Source organism: Phascolarctos cinereus, unplaced genomic scaffold, assembly GCF_003287225.1.
Source record: "Phascolarctos cinereus isolate Bilbo 61053 unplaced genomic scaffold, phaCin_HiC Scaffold_2;HRSCAF=192, whole genome shotgun sequence".
Classification (NCBI taxonomy): domain Eukaryota; kingdom Metazoa; phylum Chordata; class Mammalia; order Diprotodontia; family Phascolarctidae; genus Phascolarctos; species Phascolarctos cinereus.
Window position 1 is genome coordinate 257,807,836 of NW_027555625.1, and position 27,711 is coordinate 257,835,546.

General features: G+C 43.7%; 2 protein-coding genes across 4 annotated transcripts in view; both read right to left on the minus strand.

Moving 5' to 3' along the window:
* Positions 1–843: 843 nt before the first annotated feature.
* LHX3 (LIM homeobox 3) lies at positions 844–15,504 on the minus strand. 2 transcript variants are annotated; one of them, XM_020981381.1, is made up of 6 exons: positions 15,417–15,504; positions 6,898–7,069; positions 5,717–5,919; positions 4,755–4,906; positions 3,909–4,080; positions 844–1,943 (listed from the first exon to the last, which is right to left on the minus strand). In XM_020981381.1, exons 1-6 carry the CDS (start codon positions 15,502–15,504, stop codon positions 1,525–1,527), a joined length of 1,206 nt encoding a protein of 401 aa, XP_020837040.1. In that variant the 3' UTR covers positions 844–1,524. The 2 variants fall into 2 exon arrangements, with proteins under 2 accessions (XP_020837040.1, XP_020837039.1); XM_020981380.1 differs by lacking the exon at positions 15,417–15,504 and adding an exon at positions 11,712–11,805.
* A 7,078-nt stretch (positions 15,505–22,582) lies between these two features.
* QSOX2 (quiescin sulfhydryl oxidase 2) overlaps positions 22,583–27,711 on the minus strand; it is a 67,393-nt gene continuing 62,264 nt past the window's right edge. For both annotated transcript variants that reach the window (XM_020981880.2, XM_020981879.2), the window contains exon 12: positions 22,583–27,130. In XM_020981880.2, the coding sequence (XP_020837539.1) occupies positions 26,589–27,130 (542 nt within the window). In that variant the 3' untranslated portion in view covers positions 22,583–26,588. The remainder of the gene's footprint in view (positions 27,131–27,711) is intronic.

Sequence of the window (27,711 nt, forward strand, 5' to 3'; positions counted from 1 at the left end):
GACGCTCACATAATCTACAGTTAGTTCAATATTCAGCTTTACAGGTAACAACATACATGTGATTTTGTTTTTTTGTTCTCATTTTTCATAATCAGCTCTCCCTGGGCCTGGAGAGACTTTCTGAAATACAGATGCCTCCTATGGTGACCAGTGGCCAATGGCAGACAAAATAGAGTCATTGTGGGACAGACCCCTGTCCAAGGGAAAGCTGTACCAAAGCCAGGATCCAAATCCAACATAGGGACAAAAACAAGGGGTGTTGGCAACAGACATTAACTGCAGCTCAAACCATTTTGGGTTTTCCCTGTCTTAGAAGAAACTAGCAAAAGGGGAACCCCATGTGTTTACAAACTTAAACCAATCTTGGCAAGGAAAACAGTCTGTTGGGAAGGATATGCTCAAACAGAAAAGGAGCAGCTGTCTGTCATATTCCGCCAGACAGTTTGATGTGGATGGAAGTAAGCAAATAAGCAGAGGCAGCCCAATCATTAGAGGTCTTACTTCCCCAAGAGGCCAGAGCTGGGGGTAGTGGTGTGGGAGGGATGTCAATGAGTAAGTGGTGATCTAGGATGATCTCACTCATTCAAGATAAACAGGGATAGGAATATGTATGGAGTGGGGTAGGAGTGGTGGTTGGAGCAGAGAGGCTGCCTGAATTAGCAAAAGACACACAATGCAAAGGGTTTTACACATTGTCGTTATAAAGAAAAATACTAAAGGACTCTGGTAAATGAAATCATGTTAGCCAGTGAAACACTGCACCAGATGTCCAACCAGCCAGTGTTCTGGAAGGGTGTGTCAGTAACACTGAAGATTCAGGTCCTGACACTGTACTTGCTAAGCTGTTGACTCAGTGAGAGTCAGGAATGCCATGTGGAAAGTAAAACAAATTATGAATTCATGGGGCTCCAAATAAAGAGAATTTTTTTTTACTAAAGTCACTGACATTCGATGTGTAAACAGTAAATGCAAATAAAAATAACTAATAATAATAAGAATCCCAAAATGTCAGCTGTTTTGGACCAAGATAGGGAGGCACAGCCAGAGAAGAATGATTAGAAAAGGGATTGGCTGTAAATGAAGCAACATTTCTCCTCTAGCATTATAGACATGTTCTGTCAAGGGATGAAATAGAAGACTATTTAAAAAAATAAAAGCAAATGCCAGCCTTTTTAAGCTGGAGACCGCTAATGAGGCCCAGTCCATGCTCATGTACAAGAATGAGCTGAGTCAGAAAGAAAAAGAGGAGAGTTCTTCAAACCTGAAAAATCTCCATCTGGGGATTCAGTCTTGTCCTGAAAGAACCTGAGGGGTCCCCTGATATTCTTTCCCTGCATCCAAAGTCTTCAAGGTGGCCCATGACCTGGTTGGATGTTCAGCACATGAAGAGGGAGGGAGGGCAGGGGCCCATCCTTCTGTCCCTTTACCCCCCCTCCTTCCCATAGATGTAGCCTGGAGTCCTGCTGTTCTCAAATACCCAGCCTGTGCTTTCAGGCTCCATTGGGGCTGGGAATGCATCCTGTATCAAAACTGAGCATGGTCAACCTCGTCCAACCAGGAGGCAGGGCTTGCTGGGAAGTCAGGGTAGCCCCCACTGCTCCCTGTTGACAGGTCAGAGCTGGGTCCATTTCCCCCCATCACCCGCATGGGCTGGGGCACACCAGGTCCACCTGGAGCCACAATGCCTAGGCTGGGGTCAGGGTAAACCAAGGTGGAGATTAATGGCTGGTGACCAGGCAGGGTCTGCAGGGAGGCTGGAGACTGGGGGATGCCATAGGGGCTACTAGATCGAAGGTCATGATACTGGTCCTGAGCAGGAAGGCCACTGTGCTCCATTGGGAAGCTACCATTGGTGCCCACTGGCCTTCCCATCGCTGGTGAAGCCTCATTCAAATTGCTGTAAATCCCATTGGAGTGACTCATCTCTGACATGGATGGCTCATCTAGAATAGAAACAGAGAAACAGTTCTATGAAAACCACTGGATGAAGTGAATTTGTTTGGGCCAATCCACTCATGGGGTTAAAAACCAGAACAGCTGGGTAGCTCATTTGAAGAAATATATCCCAAGGCCACAGACTGAGCCATAACCACAGACACAAACTGAACACTAATTTAGATCAAAGATTGAGCCACCTGAGATGGACTCCTGATCCAGTTCTAACCCCAGTTAGACCAATACCTATAACCTTGCTCATAGGTTGAGTCCTAACCCTAGCCACAGACAACATTAGCCCTGTTCAGCCATCTCACAAATATGAATTAGTAGATATGGAACAAAGTATAAAAAATTCAGAATGAATCTCCTAGGAAAAATAACTCAGAGAATATTCATTCCTGGTGGTCAGCAGGTACATCACTTACACAGAAGGATACTGGGAAGGGCAGGTATTCTTGTAGATGTAAAACTGAGGTTGATGGAGAGATCTTTAAGACCTTAGTTTTGAGATTTCCCTTCTCCCATCTCTCTCACAACTGCTTACTGGTGGTCTTCCCATTAAAATCTGAGATCTGGTTTTCTTTTGATTCTGCCTAATCCAGGAGAAGGCAAGGTGGAGGGGAAAGGAAGGGAAAAGCATTTATTAAATGCCTAATATGTGCCAGGCACTGTTGCTAAGCGCTTTAGGAATATTATCTCATTTGATTCTCACAACAACCTCGGGTAGGGTGTTATGATTTCCATTTTACTGTTGAAGAAACTGAGGCAGACAGAGACTAAGTGATTTGCCTGGGGTCACACAGTGAGTAAATATCTGAGGCTGGATTTTAATTCAGGTCTTCCTGACTCCCGGCCAAGTGCTCTATCCAATGTGCGCCCTAGGTGTCTCTAGCAAGACAAAAGGTGATTGCTTCTAACAAAAGATTTGTCTGATTTACTAAACCAAACTTCAAATGATGGGCAAAAAATGGAGAGGACTCTGCCCATACTTATTCATCTCCTCTTGCTTTGGTTCATACAGGAGGGTATGAGAAGGCAAGGTTTATAGTTGTGTTCTGCCCACCATGTACACCCATAAGAAACTGACAGATAATGAAGACTAATCATAATAATCACCCAAGTGTCTGGGGTGACACCTTTCCCAGACACTTTTGTGGAACTTAAAACTCTACAAAATGCACTCCCCAGCACTATGGGGAGGTTAACTGGAGATGTTATTGCCATCCCATTTTACAGATTAGGAAACTGAGGCCCAGAGTTGTCCAGTGACTTGTCAAAGTATTCATAGCTAATTAGAGGCAGACCAAAGATCAGAGCCCAACTCTGAATTAAGGTTCTTTTCATCCACTGTCAGAGAGAGGCCTTTTGTAATATAAACAACACCTAGATTATATATGGAGAGACATACTCTCCATAACTTCTGAATTAGTTAGGATTGTTAGTCACTCCTAACTCTGTCTGGATTTTTTTTAACCATTGATTAAAAATTTTGAAATAAATCCTGTTATAAACCCCTGCAAGAATAGTAAAGTAGTAGAGTCCAGATTCTAATTTAAAGGTTGGTCAACAGAGGGAAATATGGTCAGACAATTATCCAGTTCAGTTGATTAGTGTAGATAACCAATCCATATAATCTAGCCATCAAGGTGGATTTTTGAAAAATCATCTGTCCACCTTCACTGTCTAAATTAACCAACAATTGCTGATTAGAGGTGGAGAGAAGGGTACAATAGCAAAAGCTGGAGACAAGGAGGGAAGCTGCTTATAACTGCAAAGTCTCTTTTGCTGTCATCCAGGAATAAAAGAAATCTTCCTGCTCTCCCCAGGCGCCCAGTGATATTCTTTCCTTCTCCCTAAGCCAAAGAGGGCACAGTTTCCCTGGAGAGTACCAGTCTGCAAGTCTGGATCAGGGACTGGAGCAATGACTGGGCTGGGGAGGAGAGGCGTCGTCTCTCTTTACACCTGCTCACCTGTGAAGGAGACCTCAGCATCGCTGTCCGGCCCCTCCTCCTGGATGCTGTCCTTGTCGGATTTGGAGTTGCCTCGGGAGCGTTTCATGTTGCGGAAGTACTGACCCCAGCGCTGCCTGCCAGCATCCTTCTTTAGTCGCTTCTCCTTCGCTCGTCGATTCTGGAACCAGACCTGTTGGGGGCAACGAAGGACGGGAGGAGGGGAAGGGAAGAAAGGAGAGGAAGACATTGCCAGGTGAACTGAAAAGGTCAAGCCTTGACTCCAGCTTTCGGTCGATTGAGGGCTTGGAGATCGGTTTTTACTCGCGTTTGTCTTTCTCTAACCAGGGAAAAAGAGTGCGGTAGAGTAAGAGTAAGTGACCTCGGACAGCACGAAAGCTGAACTTTGCCTGCCTTCAGTTAAGTGCTTAGAGGTAGATTTTTTTTTTCTTTGCATTTATCTAGGGCAGGGATTCTTACTACGGGCCCATTAACTTTTTAAAAATATATTTTATAATGTCATTTCAATATAATTGGTTTCCTCTGAAATCTTCTGTCTTTTATTTTATGCATTAAAAGTTTCAGAGAAAAGGTCCCTCGAATTCCCCAGACTGCCCAAAGGATTTATGACGCACAAAAAGATTATGAGCCCCTGGATTAGGTTGTGACTGGGAAGAGGAAGGGAGAATGCAAAATGATTCAGGTAAACCATGGGTCCCCACTCCGCACTCTCTATTGACACAGGATCCAGCCCAGCAGGGTTGACCTCGGCGGGTTTGAGTCTGCAGACAGGACACCGGGCTCGGGGCCCGGGTCATTGAGGTTCTCCCAGGTGGGGCGGGGCAAGGGGCTGCTGCAGTCCCTGACCTGAACCACCCGCATGTCGAGGCCAGTCTCGGAAGAAAGCTGTTCCCGGACGTGGCGCGCAGGCTTGGGCGAGTTGTTGTAGGCGTTTTTCAGCGTCTCCAACTGCTTCGCCGTGATAGTGGTTCGAGGCCGCTTCGCGGTAGATTCGGCCTCTGCAACGAGACGAGCGCTCCGCTGACACCTTTCCGCAGGGACACCCTTCCCTGGTCCCTGAAGCTCTCGAAACTCAGAAGAGCTAGGAACCATAACATGAGGGGAAGGCTGGAGGGCCAGGCAATTTCGAAGATCCCTTCCAGCTCTGGTATTCTATGTTCTCCGGACCTTTCCGGCTTTAAAGGTTCCATTGTTTTTATTATTCTGATTCTGTGGAAGGTTCTCTGATTCTATGGTTCTAAGATTATAAGAGTCTATGAGATCTTCTTAGTGAAAAGGCAGGCCCTTCTCTCACAGAGGAGAGGATGATATAAATTGTAATATCTATTATGTTATTTAATAAGAATAATAAGAAAATATTATTCTTGGATTCATACATACATACATACATATATATGTATATATATGTATATATATATATACATAGTTTGTGATCATTTTCAAATTCTACTCCCTCCCATCCCCTTTCCTTTTAAATTAGCAGAGCCTCCTTTCTTCACCTCATTCCCTGTTGTTGGCTTAGCTCACCGCCAGAATTGAAGAATTTATTCGGAAAATTAAGTCCACCCTTCACATATGGCTGAATTATTCAGATAGTTTTTTCCTCTTAGCTAACGAAAAGCAACCAGGGAAATCTAACTTCCTTTTCCAGGGAGAATATGAGTTAATTTGATTGTTTCTCTCTTTTTTAAGTGGGGTGTGCCTCGGGAGAATTACAGGATTTCCCAACGAGAAGACAGGAGACCACTGAATATAAATTGCCCCTATTCCCCCCAATTCCCTCTCCATCCAGCGCTGCAGGGTCTTACCCCGCTGCTTGGCAGTCTCGTAGTCGGCTTTGCAGACCAGCCGGCTGTCCTCCATGAGATAGAACTCGTCGCCTGTAGCTAGCTGCCGCTTGCAAACCACACAGGAGAAACAGTGTAGGTGGTAGACGAAGTCTTGAGCCCTCCGAACCACCTGCGTAGGCGGGATGCCCTGTTGGCACGCTGCGCATTTGGTCCCGAACCTCCTGCAAGACCAAGGCCAAAGACTCAGGACTTGGGGAGCGGTAGGGAACAGAACAAGGCAGTAGAGGGTACACCTGCCGCAGAAAGAGCCATGGTCTTGGAGTCAATCAACACACTTGGGTTCTGGTCCAAGCTCTGCTACTTTTTAGCTGTGTGATCCTAAATAATTACATCACCTTCCGAGGCTCTCAGTTTCCTTATCTGTGAAATGGCTATAATAATCCTGGCTCTGTCTGTCTCATGGGATTATTGTGAGAATCGAATGAGATCATAGATGGGTAAGAGATTTGGCTATACAAATATGACTATAATACCACCTAATCTTTATGTGTAATATCCAGTTAATTATAATAAATTCCTAGCCCATGTACTTTAACTTTTCCAACAAACAATTCTTTGTAGAGTTCTATTCCGAGAGGTTGAGAGGGGAAATAACCTGAAGCCTGAGGCCGTCCTCATGGAAACCAGTCATAGAAACTCGGTTGTTCCCCCTGCATGATAAGATTATCCGGAAGGGCTCAGCCAAAGCCATGGACAGAGAGCTGCAACACAGGGGGCTACCCCACCAACGGGCTTCCCTCTCTCCCAGAGGGAAGGAGGTTGTCCTGGCCAGATTTCGTTAGGTGTGGCTTCTGTCTACACTCCAGATCGAAGGGAAGTTGACCCCAGCTCACCGTGACTCTCATTCGATTAGAAAATAAACACTGATTACCAACTAGTGCTTCTTAAGAATAGTAGGGGCTCCCACAGAGGGATTTCCTGGGGAGTTTTGCTTTGTAATAAAAAGAAGATGCCACCTTTCTCAGCCACCTTCACCCCACTCCAAAACCTTGCACTCCAGTTTGTCTGGTCTCAGCTGGCTGCCCTTTAACTCCAGAGTGGGAAGAGTTAACAGTGCCTGCAGGTCTGACCTTACAGGGGGACTAAACTGAAGCCTTTAGCCCCGCTTCGGATGGCCGCTGTCCCCCCTCCCCACTCACTTGAAGAAATCCTCCTTGCAATAGACGCCGTCCCCACGGCTGAAGCACTTCTCGGCCAACGGTGTCTGACAGTCGCTGCACTTGAGACACTTACTGTGCCAGTGCCGGTCCAGGACCTTGAGGATGAACCTGTCCACGATATGCTGGTTGCAGCCCGCGCACAAGGGGATCTCTGTGTGGAAGGGGAAAAGGGGGAAGAGAGGCTCACTTGGACGGAGAGCTCAGCTCATGCACTCCTTTCCTGGAGCCCGGCTCCGGGTATCTCAGCCAGAAGGAAGAAGAATCTCTTCCTCCAATTCTCTGCCCTAACGTTTGGTTACAGAGCTAGAAGGACTCCTGTTGCCTATCCTGATTTCCCACTCCCGCCCTAGGGATTCCATATTCCCTGAGATTGACACAGAAATTATCTGCATCACTTCGGTGTATATATAGGTACACACATAGTCCTTGTGTGCCTATAATATGCAATATGGATAGGTGAGTGTGGAGGGTCATTTCTTATAAAGAAACTCAGGTTTTGTGAGCCATCTACATATTTGTACGAGTATGTGATGAAAACGGGAAAATATTTGGGCAGGCGTTGCACAGTAGCAAACACATAGACCTCCCGTTAGATCTGTTGCATACAGATTGTCCCAGAAGCAACTGCTTATCCGGATATATTATATAGCATTTGTTGGAATTTTTATAGTTGGAGTTGGATCTGGTAACACAAAATACTGAATTGTTAGTTCACAAACACTTGATGCAGGTTTAGAGAGAAATATACTACTAGTTGAGTACACTGTGTATATGCTTATCGGATACACTGAGGATGTGTTCATTAGTATGCAACATTTGTGACTGCTTTCGAATTTACGTTCCCCCCATACACACGCTCACACATATTTGGATGCACTCAGCGTCTATGAGGGCTGTTTGTCTGCATACACACACGTGGACACTCACCCTCTCCTTCCAAGTTTGGTCGCTGCGTCCGTTTGCCCTTCCCCTATTTCTCATCACACCAGTGCAACTGATCCCAAGACCATTTCCCCTCTGTTCACCCAATTTAGCAAGAGCTGGAGAACAAGTCCACTCAGGCTGCAGCCGGTGGCAGAACCTAAACTGAACTCTCGGAAGCTTGGACTTGGATAACAGATTGTGCAACTACTATTTCACTGTAATGGAGGATAAGGGGTGAGGGTTTCCTGGAATGAGAGGGTCTCCTTTTATTCCCTAAGGCACATGTGAAGTAAAGGATTACTCCCACTTCCTCCCACCCCCCAAAAAAGTACGCAAAAGATAAAATGATACCTATGTAGAAACACGACCAGTGGTAGTCATGCATATCCTAGACCTAGCTCTTTCATGAGGAATGGGGTGGGGGGCGGTGTTTCTAGGGAGGTAAGAACGCGGTCCATCCTGTGTCTTTTCCCTGAACCCCTCACTACTCAGCAGAATTCAGAGCCACTGAAACAGAGCAAGGAGGAAAAAGGGAAATGATTTCTGTAGTCTTCAAACTTACTGGGCTTCCTACACTCGGGACCTAGACTACACACAACATGGATTTTACCCTAAAATGTTACCTAGTTCCAGGTTTGGGAGAAAGTATTCTGAGCAGTAGTTGAAGTCCAATCCTACCCATTCCGGTTCCGAGAAACTCACAATCCAGAGAGATAGGCTTCTGCTGATCTGAGTCCACGGAGGTACAGCAGAGATGGAGTCCCTGAGTTAACATTTAACTACACTTTCCCCAACCCAGACAACAAAACAGTGATCACGCCCACACACACCTCCCCTATACCCTGCAGACGACTAGCTAGGTCCCCGAAAAGGAATGGAGGACAGGGTGACAATAGTCCACGAAAGTTGAGTGGACAAAACAAGCGACGCGGAAGCCTAGACTCTTTAGTGAAGATTCGCTCAGATTTTCAGCACCCCAAACCCGGACAGTTCTTCAAAGTGGCGCAGAAGGCGGCCGCTGAAGATTTCAGAAGCTAGAGCCAATGCTCACCTCTGCTGTTCAACGCCCGGCAAAATTCTGCTCAGAGTACTACTGTTGACAGCTGATCCTCTTCCCAAATACCCTTCCCTCCATTTCCTAACCCGCTCCCGAAAAACACCTCCTAACCTCCTCTTCCATTCCCATTCCTAACTTCCTCAAGTGTATTTCTTACGTTGCATCGTGGCTTCAGACAGGTTGCGCTCTGCTAGATAATGTTCTCGACGTTTCCCCTTCTGCTTACTCTCTAACTCCCTCTCTTCAGGAGCAGGTCTTGCTGGACGATCTCGCTTCCTTTCTTCCCACCCCACCCCACCCCCTTCCCCTCAGTTCCTTAGGCCAACCCCTTCCCTGGAATCTCCGTTAAATATAAATAAGTAAAAGCAGGTTGAATCAAAACCCGAACCCTAGATCTGACCCTTCTCTCCTTCCCCACCCCCAGGATTACTCCCTCTTTCTCACCTATGGGAGTCACTGCAGCTCAGTTTCTCTGGGCTCGGAATCAGGATACCTAAGTTCCAGTCTTGGATCAGACACTGTGATGATGAACAAACTATTTAACCTCAAACCTCAGTTTCCTCATCTGCAAAATGGGGCTAATAATATGAGTATTAGCTTGAGTATAACACACTTGAACTTGTATAAGAAAAATGATCTGCAAATCTTAGAGTAATATGCATATATACACACAATGATATATATTTACGTATGTGATTTATAGTATATGTGTGTGAGCCGTTATTACTTCGGGACCCAAGAGGATTGAGGGTTGTGTGGGGATTAATTGGGAGGTAGTGTCCCATCAAAGCTTTCAAGATGTATCTTCACCTGTTCACACAGCTGGGGTGGCGGATAGGGGAGCAGACCAGATAAGGAGTTTCCTGATCCATAAGTCAGGGCATTTTGTCAGTACAGAACTTCCCTGAATGGAATGTCAATTTTCCCACCAGTCAAAGTTAGGAGTTAGCTCCAAGTTTAAAAGGTGCTGAGGCCTAAGGAGGCTCAGAGGGAGGGAAAACCCAGGGCCTGTGTCTTTAGCACTGTTCAGAGCCTCTGGCCTTGGGGGAAAATCTATGTAGGGTTCTGTGATCCACCAGGAAAGTGCTTTAAAGTTTGGCACCAAGAAGTCCTGACCAGCAAGCAGGCTCTCATCTGAGGAAACTATAAGGTGAGTGTTTGGGGACAGGTCAGATCTGTGCCTTTGGATTTGGGTTCTGGACTGTGGGCCTAAAATTCCTCTGAGCTCAGATGTCACAGAGGTAGAGGGGTTTTGAGAGAAAGGAGAGTGAGGGCCTGCTCTGAGTAGGCAATAAAGAGGGTGTGTCTAGGAGCAATAGGATCAGAGAATCCCAGAAAGTGAATCTCACAGAGGCTTCTGAGAATGGGACCATTATTTCTAGGAAGAATTTCTCTTGCCTGGAAGACTGGAAGCCCACAGAGGAGGCCTCTTTACTCAGTCCTACACTGTCTTTCTGCTTTGAACTTTGCCCTTTTCTTACTCCCCCACTCTGGCCTCTGCACCCATAGCAGAATTAAAGGAAAACTCTGGCCTGGACTAGGCTCCCTCTTGTTTCCTCTTCTTTTGAGATGACTCCATCAGTGGAGAGCTCATCCCCAGGACACAGAGCTCTTTCCCACACAGAAGGCCTGAGACTTAGAGCCTGAGTCCCAGGAAGTCATACTTTAGGATGAAAGCTGAACACCCATATTAACCCAATAGATCCCAGAACAAACCTATAGAATATACATTAACTCAACAGAACAGAACATATTTAAACAGCACTGGGCAGAGAATACCAACAAAACATCTTAACCCAATCCAACACACACTAAACTAACATCATAGACTATGTATACTCAGACATCATAGAGATACACCCCTAGAGAGAGATACAGGGCATATGCATAAACAACACACATGACACAATTGCACAAATACACACTCCCAGGTAAACAACACAAATTTAACACAATACAAACATTTTAAAAACAGACACACAAACACAACCAATATTCAATTGCAAGGGAAAGAACTAGTTTCCCTAAAACACAAATTTACAGGCATACCCACAAACCCCAGACATTTAAAATGAAATGTACACACATATTCAAACTCTATGAAAATAGGAAAGGAAGCTTTCCACACAGAGACAGCACCAACAAACACACACCTCTACAGCAATTTATACACGCTAAACGCCGGATTTTCAAAATGTGGACAAAGCCTGCCCAGGGACCCTGGCTCCTGTGGTCTGACCGCCTTTGGTGATGACACTGGGGATTCTCCATTTCCTTAAACAAGATAGGAACCGATGGGCCTTCACTCAACCAGTTCTCCAGGAAGGGAACCCGGGAAGTCAGAGTAGTCAGGTTTGTCCCCTGCTCTGAGATAGGAAAGGCTAGGAGACGGAGGCCAGAGCCCATGGAGAAGTTGCCCTAGGCAAAGAGAGCGCTCAGCTCCCTCTGGTCTGGGAGGCAGTGGAATAGCCCGGAGATAGGGGCACGATCCTCCTGTGGTGGTGGGGCGGCAGTTGGTCCGCCTTCCCTGCGGCCTCCGAAAACAAGCCATCTCCTAGTACCTATTTTCTCTTCACTCTAGCACTGGCCTCTCGCCGCAAGTTCTGGGGATCCTCCCCAAGCGGGCTTTGGCGCCTAAGCTTTGCTCTTTGGGTCCGGGGGTTGACCCTGAACTCGGGGCAGCAGAGACGACATGGCCTAGAAATCCCTACTCAAAGAATCTTTACGGAATGTTGACAACCTTAAGGTTTCCCTCCCTTCTCTGGGCCTCGCGGGGCATGAGGGATCCCGGCTCAGGCCTTTGTACCCCTACCTTTGCGCAGGTCCTCGTTCTGTGCTAGCAGCGCGAGCAGCATGTCTGTCCCCGCGGAGTCTTTCCCCGACCCCAGTTCTTTAAGGGCGTCCATCTTGCATTGCCCGCCGCTTACTCCCCTGGCTTCTGGAGCTGGGGGACTCCCCGGCGGACTCCTCAGGACATAAACTTTAGGACTATCGAAAACGCAGGGCCAGACCCAGGCCAGACAGCCCTCTATCGTCTTCCACAATCGCTGGATTCGCGCTCGGGACCAGGTTTGGATACTGAACCTCCCTTCCTTCCTCTTCTCCCCACGCCCCCTCTCGCTCCCACCTTCTGTGCCCCCGCCCCCCTTCGGGAGTGTTCGGTGAGCTCCTGGCGTCTACAGCGGAGCTCAGAGGCCGCCTGCACTGACAGAGCAGGGGACTTTGGGGTGGGGGAGCTGCAGCCTGGCAGACGCGCTGGAGCGCACGGGGGCGAAGAGTGACTGGTTCCTGCTGTACCCTGAGACAAGACTAATTAACAGCCACAGCACCCAGAGGCACGGGGCTCTGCTAGCCTCTCGGGGCATCGGAGAGGCGGGGCAGTTGGAGAGTGAGATGTCGTGTTTATGGGTGGGGGATGGGGGGAGGACGTAGGGAACCGCTTTGGCTTGACCGCCACCGGCAGCGTGCTCTAAATTCCCGCAACGTTTTTGCCCCCATCCAGAGCAATGGGTCTCAAGGGAACACTACAGAGATAAGAAGGTGTTCAGACCAGTTTGCGTAATTCACGTGCGATAGTTTGAATCTGGGGAAGATTCACTAGAAGCTCAAGCCCAGGCTCCCGAGAAACAGTCCCTCATCTCCCCTCTCTCTCACCCTCGGGGGGAAAACAACCAGCCACAAAACTCAGCATCTAGGGGTAGTTTTCGGGAGAAACCCCACTTTATCTCGGCTTCAAACTACTCTGACCGCTGGAAATCCCAGTCCCGGGAGTAAGAGTAGATGACTCCAGAGGTCCTGCTGGTGGAGCACTTACACTGAATGCTGTCCCCTTCCTTCTAGGCTTGCCTCTGGCTAACGAGCGAAGGGTCACAGGTGTCCGGAGGTGCCTTCTCCTCCTCTCTCCCATTCCCAAGCTGAGACGGGGCTCAGGCTAACTGTTAGCAGGCGTTCAGGAGGCTCCAGTAACTGTGATGAAATGGATTCCTTTTTGGCAAAGGGATGGTATGGAAACTAAATTCTTCCAATCTTGGAGCCCATATGACAACTGGCCCCAGATCATCCTCTTCGATTTTTGGGTAGTCAGACCTGTGCTGAGCCGCTTGAATGCCCACCCTCCAGGCCCCAGTTCTAAGCGTCCCAGGGCTGAGGAGATCGAGTAAGGCCGGTAATTGTTCAGTGACTGGGATCCAGGCGATGGCAGTTTCTTGTTAGGACCCCTCATTGTGTGTGGGATCCTTCAGTCCTGCTCTCTCGCACATTTCAGCCCTTGAGAAAGGAATTATCTTTCTGCAGCGCCTAGGGAAATCAGTCGGAGTGCTGTTTACTGGGTTGATCCTTAACCGAAATAAACTACAGCTTTTTCTTCCAGCACCCAAAGCCAACTAGAGACGAAAGGTAGGGGGCCATGCTGCCTTAGAGAAGACTTGGAGTGGGGGACGTTTTAAAAGTTATTTAACAATCCTGGAAGCCGAACCCAAGGCCGGAGAACTTTAATTTGGTGAATTCCCCTCCTCTTTCCCAAAGATTTAGGGTAGAATAGGGTTTGAGGGGCATGAGAGAACCAGCGCGGGGCTGAAGCGGTAATTGCTTCGGATTCCCCCCTCCCCAAGAGATTTCCTGGGCCCTTGAGAGCTTCCTTTTCCTTTCTTAATCTCTCTGTTCTTTCCCTGTTCCCCACAAGATTTCCCCTTGGGTTCAGCCCCTCTGCATTGCCACTCGTTTTTGCACTCCCCACCCTTCTGACCTGGGCAGGCGATAGCTTAAAATTCACTGGAGCTTTTTTTTTTCTCCATAAGCTAAACTGGCCTCTTCCAAACACCTGTTCCCTAAAAACCTGCCTACAGGGAACATGGACTGTTCTTCTCCCCTCCCCCATCTCAGGAATCCTAGGGAATGATCTCTAGGATCTGGGTCGGAGGGAACAGGGAGAAAGTGGAAGGAAGGCAAAGCTCCAGTGACACACATACACACTCACACACACACACACACACACACACACACACACACACACTTTCCTTCAGTATGCAAGGTTTAATAATCTGGGAGATTCTGTTCCTAGTTCGCCCTTCAATTCCTGGGCTCAGGGTAGGCAAAGGAAGATATACTTGAATCATCCACATCTCCAGCACAGAGAATGAGACATTGGGTAACAGAATCTCGAAGTCCTTCACCTATCCCCACCCTCAAGGCAGGAAAGTAAACTAAGTAATTAGATTCGAGGGGGTTGAGTAGAGATAGATTCTACTACTTTTCACTAATGTTGGGGAAGCATGGAGCTCAGATCAATGAGAGTAGGAGCCACTCTGACAGAAACAAAACTACCGATACGCTAATGACAGGGACATACAGCCTGGTGGGGAAATGAGGGGAATACAGGACAACAGGGAAAGGGAAGAGAGTTTAGAGAAGCAGAACTAGGGTTATCCTGGGAGGGGAGTCACTTGTTTAGGATCCAGCAACCTCCCCCCACCTCCCCACTGTTGTTCTATATCTCGTTTTAATTTTGTCACTGTTTCGGTCTTTCTATGGGATCTAGGAATGGAGAGAGAGAGAGAGAGAGAGAGAGAGAGAGAGAGAGAGAGAGAGAGAGAGAGAGAGAGAGAGAGAGAGAGAGAGAGAGAGAGAGAGAGAGAGAGAATTATAAAGGCAAACGAGAACAGTTCACTTTCTTCCAGGATTTTTCTGATTTTCCTAGCTTTTCACTTCCCAAATATACATGCTGTGGTCAGGTTGGACCGGAGAGAATATAGAAGGGAACACAGTCTGTCCCTAAGTATCGCAGTGTGTGACGCTTCGTCCCATCCTAGGCAGTGCTGGAGGAGAGGGGGCGAACCGGCCTGTCCAGCTGAGTGATGAGTTGGAGGCGGGTCCCCCACGCGCTCGGCATCTGGCCAGGGTGGTACCAACAATCGCCCTCATTATTCAGCCAACGACCTGGAGAACTAACGAGGAGGTGGGGGACAGTGAAAAGTCTTGTAGGAAAAGCACTGTAGGCCTAGAGACCCTCCTATTCCCTTCCTAGATGCATGGAAAGGTCATAGGAGTTATAGGTGTGTGTTGGGGGGGGGGTCTTCTATAAAGAGCTAAGGTAAAAGTCTCCTTCTGAGGAATGCCCCTAGACAGCCCCACACATCCGATGGCTGGGGACGGCTTCTCGGGATGCTGAGGGCCCAGGATTGAGGCATCATATTATCACATAGACAGAATCACACCTTTAAGGATAACAGGCACAGAGTAAACAGCAAGGACTAACTTGCACACTGTACTACCCTCATTCACTTAGACTCCCACCTTTATTACCCTCATTCACTTAGACCTCCACACTTTACTACCCTCAATCACTAACACTCCCACATTTACTACCTTCACTTACGCTTTCACTTTATTACTCTCAAATGCACCAGTACTAGCAGTTTGTCTGATTCTCATACACACGTTTACACACTTATACACAGCATATCCCGGGACTTACGGAAGTAAATTAACTCGGGCCTTGTAGCCGACTCAGAGCTTTTACCTTGGGTCTCGCCGAAGGCACAGACCGCCGCGGCTGCAGGAACTCCGGGCCTCTCCCTGTCCCGCTCGGGGTCCGGCTCGAGCAGCATCTCTGATACCCTACTGCGGCCCGGGCTCTGGTTTCCGGAGACTGACTTGGAAGGATAGAGGAAACGTCTTACCCAGCCCGTTCTGCGACGACCTAGAGGCTCAGTGTGCGCTAGACCGGGGCTAGGGGCTAAGCTGGGAGGGCGGGTAGTGGGACCCGGGCCAGTGCGCGGGGGTGAGTTGGGAGGGAGTAAGGGCAAACGTCGGAGACGCCCCTCACCCTCCCCAGGGGCCAACACTGTTGATGCAGTCAGCTTAACAAAACAGCGGGCCCTAAGGCTCTGGGAGGGGAGCTGTCCAGCGTGCTAGAGGGAGTCACCCACGCGGCCTTGCTCTCCGCCCCTAGCTCTGTCCCCTCCCAATGCTCCGCCCTGGTTCTGGCTCCCGGGGTGCCGAAGTACTGCCCGCCCCCCCCCCAGCCCTCTTTTTAAGACTCAGTCTAGGCATACAAAGCCTCCCACAGAGACCCGGCAATTGCGGAGCGCCAGGTTTCTGACTTCATTCGAGCCTGGAACCTTGTGTGAATGGTCCCAGATACCATGCAATCTTCGCCGTATGTGGATTCCCAACCTGTAGGACTGGGCCCAACTGCGCTTTGGGCCAGTCCCCAGCTCGGCTCCCGCATCCTCCAACTCTTTTTACTCTGGGGCACAAACTTCCTCCTGAGTGACACTAATAAGCAGGTAGTCTTTTGGGGCATGGAGGGATTAGCAAAGGAGGTGCGGCGTTTCCAGTTACGGCGTAACCTCCTTTTATTTCGCCTCAGATGCTTATTAGCTGTGTGAGCCCGGGCAAGTTATTTAACCTCTTTCAATCTTAGTTTCCTCATCTGCAAAATGGCCAAGATCTCAAAGAGTATAATAGCATCTATAATAATAAAACATACCTTGCAGGATTGTTGTGAAGAGTAAATGAGGTAATATGTGCAAAGCATTTTACAAACCTTTAAGCGCTGCATAAATGCTAGTTATCCTGTTGCCTTACCCTTTTATTTTAGATAGTGTGCTTCCCGCTTACACTGAGCTCGGGCCCCCACTGCGGTGGAAGAAGAAATCACCCCCAAGCAGTTTATGAAATTTCACCAATAAAGAAAGAGACTGCAAACTACATTCCGAACTGGCTCAGGGCGAGGTAGAGAATCTCCTAGCCCACTTCCCCGACCAGGAGTTGAGCTCTAGGATCCCAAGCGTGGTCATTTTGTGCTTAGGTTCAGTCTTCTTGATCAGTCGAAAAAGGGAACATCTCTGTCTCTTTTTCACTTCTGGACCTCGCACCCTCCCGCAGAACCTCACTGCAACCTCTCTTCCTTTGTCAGCCTAGCCTTCCAGTGGCTTAAAGAGCCGCCACTGCTATACTGAGAAATACACTCCTAACCTCACTCCCTGACTAACGAGACGGAGACCTTCCCTGACTTGAGGATCCCAAGCGTTAACAAAGCTCTCCACTACTTTCCACGGGTTCGGCAAGGAACTCCAGTGGGACAGGAAGAAGCCACCACCCCTCTCCAAGGCAAGTCAGGCGCCCAAACTGGTTCATTATGCTGAGTCCGGTCTTACAAAGTATAAAGGTTAAGGAGGTCGTGACTGCTCCATCACTTTGTTGCTTTCCCCTCTCCTTCGAGGAGAGCTAATGAAAGTGCCTGGAGCCATGGAGTGACCCACATATAATGTTGTTTAGGAGGGCCTTGAGAGAGATTAAAGCTAGACTGCGGATAGGCTTAGACTGGGCTTAATAGTGCCTTATTCAGAAAATTCTTCCTCCTCCCCCCTCCTTTTTCTTCTTTTTCCTCTCCCCCTCCTTTCTCTTTCTCCCCTCTCCCCATTTTCTTTCCTTCTCCATTCTTACCCTTTTAAAACCTGCAGGGACTGTGCAACCTAATGGAATTTTATATGACGATTAAGTGATAGTTAAGCCCTGCGCTCAAGGACCAAAGTCTGGAAGGATAGGGTGGGAAGGAGTAAAACAGCAACTCACACAACGATAAAATAAAGTGAAAGCAAACAACACTAGTGAGCAGATGTACATTTGCTGAATCATTTGCACAAAGGACCCTACAAGGTATTGTGCACCTTTCTGAAATCCTTCCCTTCCCACTGGGGGCTTCACTGTAATACATACAACTTTACACTCACAAGATAAATGCCTTGTTATTCAGTCAATTCAGTAGTGCTGGACTCTTCGTAACCCTATTTGGGGTTTTCTTGGCAAAGATACTGGAGTGGTTTGCCATTTCCTTCTCCAGCTCATTTTACACATGGAGAAACTGAGGCAAACGGGTTTAAGTGACTTGCCCAGGATCACACAGCGGTGTCTGAGGTCAGATTTGAACTCAAGAAGATGATGAGTCTTCCTGACTCCAGGTCCTGAACTCTCTTCACCTTGCCATCTATCTGCCTTGATAAACACCTAAGGGACAAAAATAGTGGAATTTTCCAGCATAAAAACATGTATTAAAACAAAAAAAGTAAAGTTTAAAATGTCCCTAGAAGGCAGCATTTCTTGCTTAATAGCTTATACTCACATAAATTTAAAGCATTTTCCTCCCAACTCTATGAAGAAGGTAATACAGATATCACCATCCCTATTATATTATACTATCATACCCATAGGTAATAAAATTACAGCACAGAAAGGTCATAGATCACAGATATAGAGCTGGAAGTGACCTAAGAGGCATCTTGTTTAACAACCTTATTTTGTAGATAAGGAAACTTAACTGCCATGTAAAGTAACTTGCCCAGGGTCTCACAGCTAGCACATTTGAGGAAGAATGTGAACCCAGATCTTTCTAACCATGACCTATCCACTATGCCACGCTGCCTCCTGCAAGTTATTTGCCCATGACTGCAGAGCTACTTTAGTGTCACAGGCAGAATTTGAGCCCAGGATTCTCAACTCATATCTAACTCCCACTTTTCTCTAAACCACACTTGGTCACCTACACCTAGTTGCAGTCCTTCCTGTAAGAAATCATAGGATCATAAATTCAGAGCTAGAAGGGATCTTTGAAGTAGTTGAATCCAAATATCTCTTTTTACAGTTAAGGGAACTGAGGCCCAAAGCAGTTAAATGACTTGTCTAGGGTCATAGAGATAGCAATTGCCAGAAGCAAGATTCAAATCCAGGTCTTCCTAACTCCAAGTCCAGTGCTCAATCCAAAGCAAAAGCAAAAACACACCTAATTAAAAAGAGGTAATCAAGTGAAACTACATTTTGCTAAAAGGTACCATAGACAATGAAGTAAAAAAAATTTACATCAAGTTTCTCAGACAAAGACCTCATTTTTCATATATATAGGGAACTGAGCCAAATTTATAAAAATAAGAGCCATTCCCCAATTGATAAATGGACACAGGATGTGAAGTTTTCAGAAGTAATCAAAGCTATCTATAGTCATATAAAAAATTCTCTAAATCACTATTGATTAGAGAAATACACATTAAAACTACTCTTAGGTACCACCTCACACCTATCAGATTTGGCTAATATGACAGAAAAGGAAAATGACAAATGCTGGAGGGGATGTGGAAAAATAGGTACACTACTACACTGCTAGTGGAGTTGTGAACTGGTCTGATCATTCTGGAGAACAATTTGGAATCATGACCAAAGGGCTATAAAACTACGTATACCCTTTGACCCAGCAATATCACTACTAGGTCTATTCCTCAAAGAGATCAAAGAAAAAGGAAAAGCATCTACATGTACAAAAATTTTCATAGCAGCTCTTTTTATGATGACAAAGAATTGGAAATTAAGGGGATGTTCATCATTTGCGGAATAGTTGAACAAGTTATGGTATATGATTGTGATAGAATAAACTAACAAGCAGGATGGTTTCAGAAGAAAAAAAACCCAGGAAGATCTATATAAACTGATGAAGAGTGAAGTGAGCAGAACCAGGAGATCATTGTGCACAATAACAGCAATGTTGTAATGATGATCAACTGTGAAAGACTTAGTTACTTTGACCAATAAAATGTTCCAAGACAATTCTACAGGACTCATGGCTAAAAAAAAATGCTAACCATTTCTAAAGAGATGATGAACTCCGAGTGCAAATTGAACCATATATATGTGTATATGTATACTTTACCTTTTTTTCCCCAAACATGGTTAATATGGAAATGTTTTGCAAGACTTCACATGTACAATAAATATCAAATTGCTTGGCTTCTCAACGGGCAGGGGTGAGACTGGAGGGAGGGAGACAATTTAGAACTAAAATTAAAGAGGGTTGTCAAACAAGGCTATCTCATTATATATTTCAGAGTCCTAGATGGTTTTGATATATGCACAGGAATTACCTAGTTGGAAAAGGACTGTTTTGCTCTAATCATTATTTTTTAAAAAATTATTAACAAACAAAAAGGTTTCAGGTAGGATTTATATAAATCTCATATCAGGTTACTATAGAAGCTGGGGAGATAGAGAATTCCTCTAACCTGTGAGAGGAACCATAACTATCTCAAATAATCTCTCCCTTCTCTCCAAAGGCAAGATTCTGGAAAAGTATGGCACTGAGAATTATTCATATGTAGTATTTATAGCATAATACTTGCTAGATTTCCCCTCCCTCAAACACATACCTCTGCCATTCTTTAACCTTAGGGGTTAACAAAACACTTAACAGTGCATTAACTCATCTGACCAGAACAAGTCCTGTGAAGTAGATACAAGCATTATTACTCCAATTTTGTTATTGTTCAGTCATGTCCCAACTCTTCGTGACCCCATTTGGGGTTTTCTTGGCAAAGATACTGGAGTAGCTTGCCATTTCCTTCTCCAGTTCATTTTACAGATGAGGAAACTGAAGCAAACAGGGCTAAATGACCTGCCCAGGGTCACGTGTCTGAGGCCAGATTTGAACTCAAAAACACGAGTCTTCCTGACTCTAGACCTAGCACTCTACCCACTGTGCCGCCTAACTGCCTCTATTCCAATTTTACCAGTGAGGAAACAGGTTGAGAGGTAATGCTCAAGATCAGACATCAAATAAATGTTGGAGGTGGAACTTGAACCCAGGCCTCTTCTATGTCAATAGCTTTTTCCACTTACCACCCACAAATGTTGCCTCTTAGCTAACAAATTCACACATTATCCTCCCACACCAAGTCTTATCCAGGAAGAAAAGGTCTGGTGGAATATTCATCCCTGGATTCCTTCCCCCCATTTTAATAAGTCCCTTAGGTTCCAAAGACCAAAGGCTCTTTGCTTCTTTCTTCCAGGGAACTAAGTTTCCTCAGCTGAGGAAGGGAAATAAGTCAAAGGAAACTGGAGGATAAGGACCCCAAACAGAAAGTCTGCAAAGTCTAGCAGAAAGAAAACTGGGCTGGTAACAAGATTTGAGTGTTAGTCTCAAACCCACCACTTATTGAAAGAATTTCCTTGGACAAGTCACTGCCTCTCTCTAGGTCTTATTTTTCACATTTGTAAAATGAGGTGATTGGACTGGATGATTTCTATTCAGCTGTAACTGTGAAATTATTTTAGCAAAGGGACTGCTGGACATAATATTTCTCCTGTGGAAAGAAAGCTTTCAGTTATCTTTGCAAGAGTCCTGTGCTGCTCAGGGCTCAGACTCCATGATCATTTTTTAGTTCAGAACTGTAATTTTCTGTTAGTACAGAGAGGCAGCATGGATGGAATAGTGGATGACCTTGGTTCAAGTCTCACTCCAAATACTGTGCGACTCTGGGCAAGTCAAAACCCCTCAGTGACCCAGGAAGCTGTAAATTGCAGAGAAGGAGCAAATCTACACTGGTAGAGGAAGTTCTTCACCATATCCTGCACTATTATAGGTCCAGTCTCTATCACGTTGGTACTCCCTGATAGATGCCAATCTCATAATTTTATTTGAGGAAACTTCCCTGCTCATCTTCACTCTCCCTCACTTTTACTCTCATCTTCCTTTGCCCCTTTAAATCTAGAATTGGAAAGGATTTTGGACATAGCTCGGTCTATGGCTATTAAGTGATTTGCTCAAGCTGAGGATCTGTAGATCCTGTAAAAGTCAGGATCTGCACCCTGGTCATTTGACTGTAGAGCCAGTGCTTTTTCCACTACACCATTATGCCTTTATTAGTCAGGTTATAATTATCTAAAAATAGTTCATTAATGAAAAATGTTTACTCCCTTCTAAGATCATCCCTCTTTCAGTCTGTTTTGCCACTACTAGTCCACAGAGGGCAAATGCATTTTTATATTAGCTTCTTTAAACATAAGACAAAAAGCAACTCCACAGTAAAAAGTGATAGAATAAATTCCAAAACTAAAACCAAATTATTTTTTGATTATCCATCCCTACATTAGCAAGAAGTTCAACTGCATGTGCAATTTACAGAATACTGAAAGATTAAATTCAAACATTAATCAATATGTAAGGCACTATACAAAGTGCTGTGGGTATGAAGAATTTCCCCCCCCAAAAAATGACAGGGCCTGCCCTCAAGGAGCTTACATTCTGTTACGCTATATCTAACAGTCAGAAGAGAAAATCTTTCTCTCTGGTACATGCTTTGGACTTTACCCAAAATTTGTTGAATGGAAATGGATCCACTTGATCATTAATGTATTGGGGTGGGGAAATCTAGGACTAGTCTTAAATACAAGGTGTGGCTTACTTTAGGGAAATTCAATATTTAAAAAAATTCAGAACTATTAATTTTTGTGAGGGGTGAACGCAAATTTGTCACATTAAGAGGATTGACTATAGGTTTCCTTTTAAATAGCAAGTCCCTAGTGCACTTAAAATATGATTCAATTTAAAATAAACTTCTAAGAAAATAAATATTATATAAAATGAGGTATAGCTACATTGTATTGTAACTCTCTTACAAGAGTTCAGTCCCGAGCAAATGAAATCCAGTTTTAATCTGATAACCCAAAGAGTCTTCAAAAGAAGGTAGATCTTCAAGACATATTTTAAGGTACATTCATGATGAAGGAGAATGAATTTCAGAATTTAGGATGGCTGCTGGCCCAAAAGGGTGTTTGGAAGAGAGGTTTGAAACAAGAATAAAAATTGTGTACTCATTATTGAAGCTGATTTCACTTTTTAAAATAGCAATAACAACTCTCTAAAATGTCAGATTTCTTTATTTCAAAAATGTATACAGTAGAGCCAGCCAATTCAATACAAAATGGGCCTTTTCTGTGTTGAGAGAAATAACATCAATACTTTATCCATTGGCTTTTCATCAAAATCCTTCCATTAAAAAATAAATAATCATTTAAATTAATGAAACATATTTATTAGCTTTCAACAACTTTTTATGCTATCTCTAGACTTAGAAAATACACCTTAGCAATTTAAAAAAATACAAATATCAATTTCAAACATGAGCATCATCTGTAGCATACCATTTGTAGTTTAAAATGAATTGAGAAAATATTTTTGGTTCTCTTGGCACAGTAACTCCTCCCATCACAGACACTGGAGAAAAGAAATAATTTGGCTCCCTGGTCCCCTCCCTAAATGTGAATTTCACATTTATTGGTCTGTGGTGAAACTTTTTTGTCATCACCTCTCAAAAGGACACAAAACTATCCCACAAACCGCTGTAACTTTACAATATGATGCTATGAAATTTAAATGCTCACTTCGAATTCTAAGGGCTTTTAGCAAAGTAACTTTTAAAAAGCCCTATTATTGGGTGGCAATAATAATTAAGATCATTTAAAAGGAAGCTACTTTAAGGAAAGGGAATTTAAAGCATGAACCAGAAAACAATTTTTGGACTAAGAATATTTGACTTTGTACATTTTATATTTACCCATTTCTTCCCTCTCCAAACTTAATACTTGACCCTTACATACTCCAACAATTTGGAACCTCCCATTATGGAACCGAGAAACATAAAGCTTGGAAGACCCAATCTGATAAGCAATAGAAATAAATCAAGATCACTCAAAGCCTGTCCTCCAATGACAGAGGAATGGATGAAATTCATATTATACCCTCTAATAAGAGAACTGGAGTTCTTTAGCTTCTTGCTTTCTTTTTCAAACAAATCTTTATAATCTAGTAATAAACAAAACCATAAAGCAAAAGTTGGTAATATTTGTGCAAAGAAATGTCTTGTTGAAGTTTTTCTTTTTTACTAAAACTGTCCACTGCCCTGAAGTTTTAACAATGAAATCAACATAAAAATGGTCTTGTAAACACCAAAAGGCTGTCCTTTGGCCAGTTATCTTATAAAAAAAAAATAACAAAAGCAGAAGAAAAAAGCACTGCCTTCCAAAAGCACTCAAAAAAATCCATACAAACATGTCTCCAGATAAAGCTTTTGTGACAAATCAAAAGATACAAAGGTCTTCTAAACCACTCCAGAAATTTTCCTTTGGGTATCCGTTCCACACTTCACAGAAAACATTAGTTTTCCCCAAGAATGCCACTCTGCCTTCAAAATCCTAATGCTATATTCCTGTTAAAAATAAAATACCAAAAACAGGCAGAATTTTGGCAAAGGTGGAGATGGGGATATCATGAAATCAGATATTAAAGTGTAGTTTAATTTGTGATATAGTTTGATTTCAAAAGGGATAAAAAACTTAAAACTTTTAAATACACAAGGATTTGAATAACTACTATATTTATGCAACCTCAGAACTGAAAGGGACCTTATAGATCTTGTAGTCCATCTTCTTTCCCCATTATTTTTCAACACCCTATATATAACTTCTGAAAGTATTATTCTTTTGAAATTATTTTCCTCTGACTCAACATTAGAAAAGGATAGGTGCTGACAGAAAAAATCCCTGTGAGGCTAGGGAATCACTAGTTTTTAATTTCATAATCCCAAAGTCTCTGCCTCAATGGTTTTCTTCCTTTTTTCTCTCTTCCACTATCACCAGTCCAATCCTAAACTTTAAGAAATCCCTACTGGTCTAACTGACCCTCCTTTGCTACTAGCAAGCTTTCCTTCCCTTAATCCAAGTGAGAAAAAGGTGGTTAGGAATAATTATTATCAAATTAAGAGAAAAAGGTAACGCTTAAAAGTGATACAAGACAACGCAGTCATGTTTCTAGTGACTTAGAGATGGTCTTCCAGTTTTACATCTAGACTCTAATTTCTATTCCTTATCCATCTCTGTTGGAGGTCACCAGCCTAGTATACTCCCTAAACATATACAAGGCTGCTTCTCTCCTTTGAGGTGAAATTCAGTCCATTTACTATGATCACCTCAGCCTAACATAGGCCCTAACATAGTCCACAGGCTCTAAATGGCTACACCAGTTAAGAATCTTGGAATCCAGTCCTTAGTACAGTTTTATCTTTAGCGTTCAGAACAGACTGGCTGTCTTTTTGAGCCACAGAACTGGGTTTCCTCTTGAATGCCCTTCAAGTTTCAGTAGTAGAGGGTGTCCTGTAAGAATGATCTGCTCTCTCCTGGTCTATTTAAAGGGCAGCAAAGATTGGCAGCCAATAAGATCCAATGAACATATCTCACCTTTCCAAACCTAACTACTAGCTCCACTTTCACTATGTTCTCAAAGTAACGAATAATATTAAAATGATTGCTTCTTGGCCTTTTGGCCAAGATCGATAATATTCAAATGAGTTCCCACTCTTTCCCACTACAGGAGTAGTCCTTTTCTAGAAGTCCATATATTGTGCTGCAATATTCCAGCACTTTACATACACAATGATAAATCAGGAAATTTCCACCCAAAATAAGAGAAAGGTCATTTCATCACAGTGCTTAAAAAGATGTTAGAGAATAAGAGCAACATCTAATAAAAGCTAATTTAATAATTTAATGCTGGCATAAACTTAAGTAGATTTTTTATTTAATTATTAAAAGATGGATATGGCAACTTGCCTGGTTTCCATCTCCTTGGCAAAGATCTGGTCTTCTAACTTCTATTTTAAAGCACACTTCTGTCAAGTCTCCTGGCTCTACCCTGACTCTGTAACAGAAACACCGCAATGGTCCAAATCACAGTGACACTGTAATAATAACTCTTTATTCCATTAACATTATTACTGAACATGAGCAGAATCCAGGCAAGACTCGAATCCACTCACACAAAGAGGACAATCACAGGATGGAGAGACCTTAAAAGCATTCACTTGCTCACATATTTCTTATGAACAGGTTGGGAAAAAAAAACCCACTCAGAGTCATGTCTTTAAAGATCTATTTCTCCTGACCCAAATAATTTAACCTCAAAGAATGAAGAAATAGTTTTGTTTTTTCACCAAACTAATTTGTTAGGTGTGTATTTACTTGAAATTCATTAAATGAAAAAATCACCACCAACTCAGATAACTTACAGACAGAACTGCTATCAGCAACCTTCAAAGCATAGAAATAACTGAGAGCTTTTCTTCTGCTTCCCCAAGAATCACTGGCTCTGAGGAAACACCGATATAAACATGATCTTGTTTGTTTTTCAGGTTTTCTGCTCTATCTCTAGTGACAGTTCCCTCTAGTTCATGTGGGAACAGCCCAGGGGGCAAAAACCACAAAGTATAATCAGATTACCCAAAACTTCGAGGAAATGTCATCTTAGAAGGTGATTTTCAGCATCCAGAAAGATGAACATCTACCCTGAAAGCCTTCTCCTTCCAAGATGCAGCCTGTACCATAAAATGGACCAAAAATGCTTGACTGTTACCACTGAAAATATCAATATGTGCTTCTCCAAATATAAAAACAGTTTTGGCAAATGAGCAACAAAGAGACATACTGTTTAGAAAATTTAGGATGTAAAACCTTAATGGGAAATATTTTTAATATATGGGATAGCATTAATTTTTTTTCTTTTTAAAATGTGGAAGAGTGAATAAAGAAGAATAGTTCTTTATGCTATAGATCCATAAAAGATGCAAATATTCAATGCTATGAAATATACAAGTAATGCCATGGAAAGGCCCAATACTTTTTCTTTGCATGACAGGACATTCATATAATGGGTGATTGAATACAGAACGAGGAAAATGTAGTTTGAAACCCAATTCTACTATGGCATAAAATCCCTGATCATAAATATTAAAGCTGCATCTGGTGCTGACAATTTGCCATTTACAAAGAAACTTTGTCTCTGATTTATCAACAATAATAATTTTTAAAAAATGTTTTATACTGGTGAGCGATAATACTTTACTTTCCACCATTTGGACCTCATTCGGGAGAAAAAATACATTATCATTAAAAAGACGGATGATGCAACATATAGTAGAACACACAGGCTCATGTCAATGTTGGAAAAGCCAGTCCCTAAGAAAGACCCAGACTGTTTGGCCTCTATATGAATCTTAGATTCATATGGATGTTCAATTTTATCTCTGTCAGGTCTATTATTTAATTTATCTAAAATATGAGATTCGGGGTCCAAAACATTTGGCAGATCCAGGTTCAGCTCTTGTTTTCCATTTGGATTCTTCAGGATAACATTTACTTTTGACTCCTGTTTGGTCTCTAATATGATTTCATTAGGCTCATCCTGGTCTTCAGCATACTTATTTAAGATATTTTTGGTGCCATAATGATGCTTTAAGAATGTTAGAACTTGTACTTCATTCCAGCTGTCCAGGCCCTTAATTTCCTCATGGCAGCCTGGGCAGAGTTCTGGTGTTGGCCACTGAACCTTTGGAAATTTGGGATCTTCACTTGGCTGGCCTACAGGAAGAGAAAAAGGAACAAAAAATGTACAGAAATCATCAAATCAAGTCTATCTTTTTTTTTTAACCAGGAGTAAATCAAGTAGCATTTTAAAAACAAGTGCTAGATACAAGCCTGTACGATGTGTCACACATAAAAGGTGCTCAATAAAAAATTATTAAAACGCTGATTATTTGCAGCTAAATTACAAAGTATGTTTTCATTAGATATTTTTATTAGTTCAGTGATTCTCTGCCCCTTTCTTTGCAATTTATTGCTGCTTCTTTAATCTCATGGACATTCTGACACATTTCATCACAATGCTGATGGACAGAGATTTATTTTTTAGAAAGTAAGTTACAGTTATTTTTTCCCTGAGAACTTTTCAGTACTCTTTGAAATCAGTGAAGACAATCCCCAAGTATTGAAAAAACATTCAGGAATAATTGTTAGAGTCATAGGGACAGCTTCTTTAAACTGCTGCTGACAGTGAACAAAACAGTATTACATATGTAAATTGTAACTAATGCTACATATCCTGATCCAGGTATTAAGTGCAAACAGAAACCAATTTTCTTTAGTGCTTTACTTATGTTTTT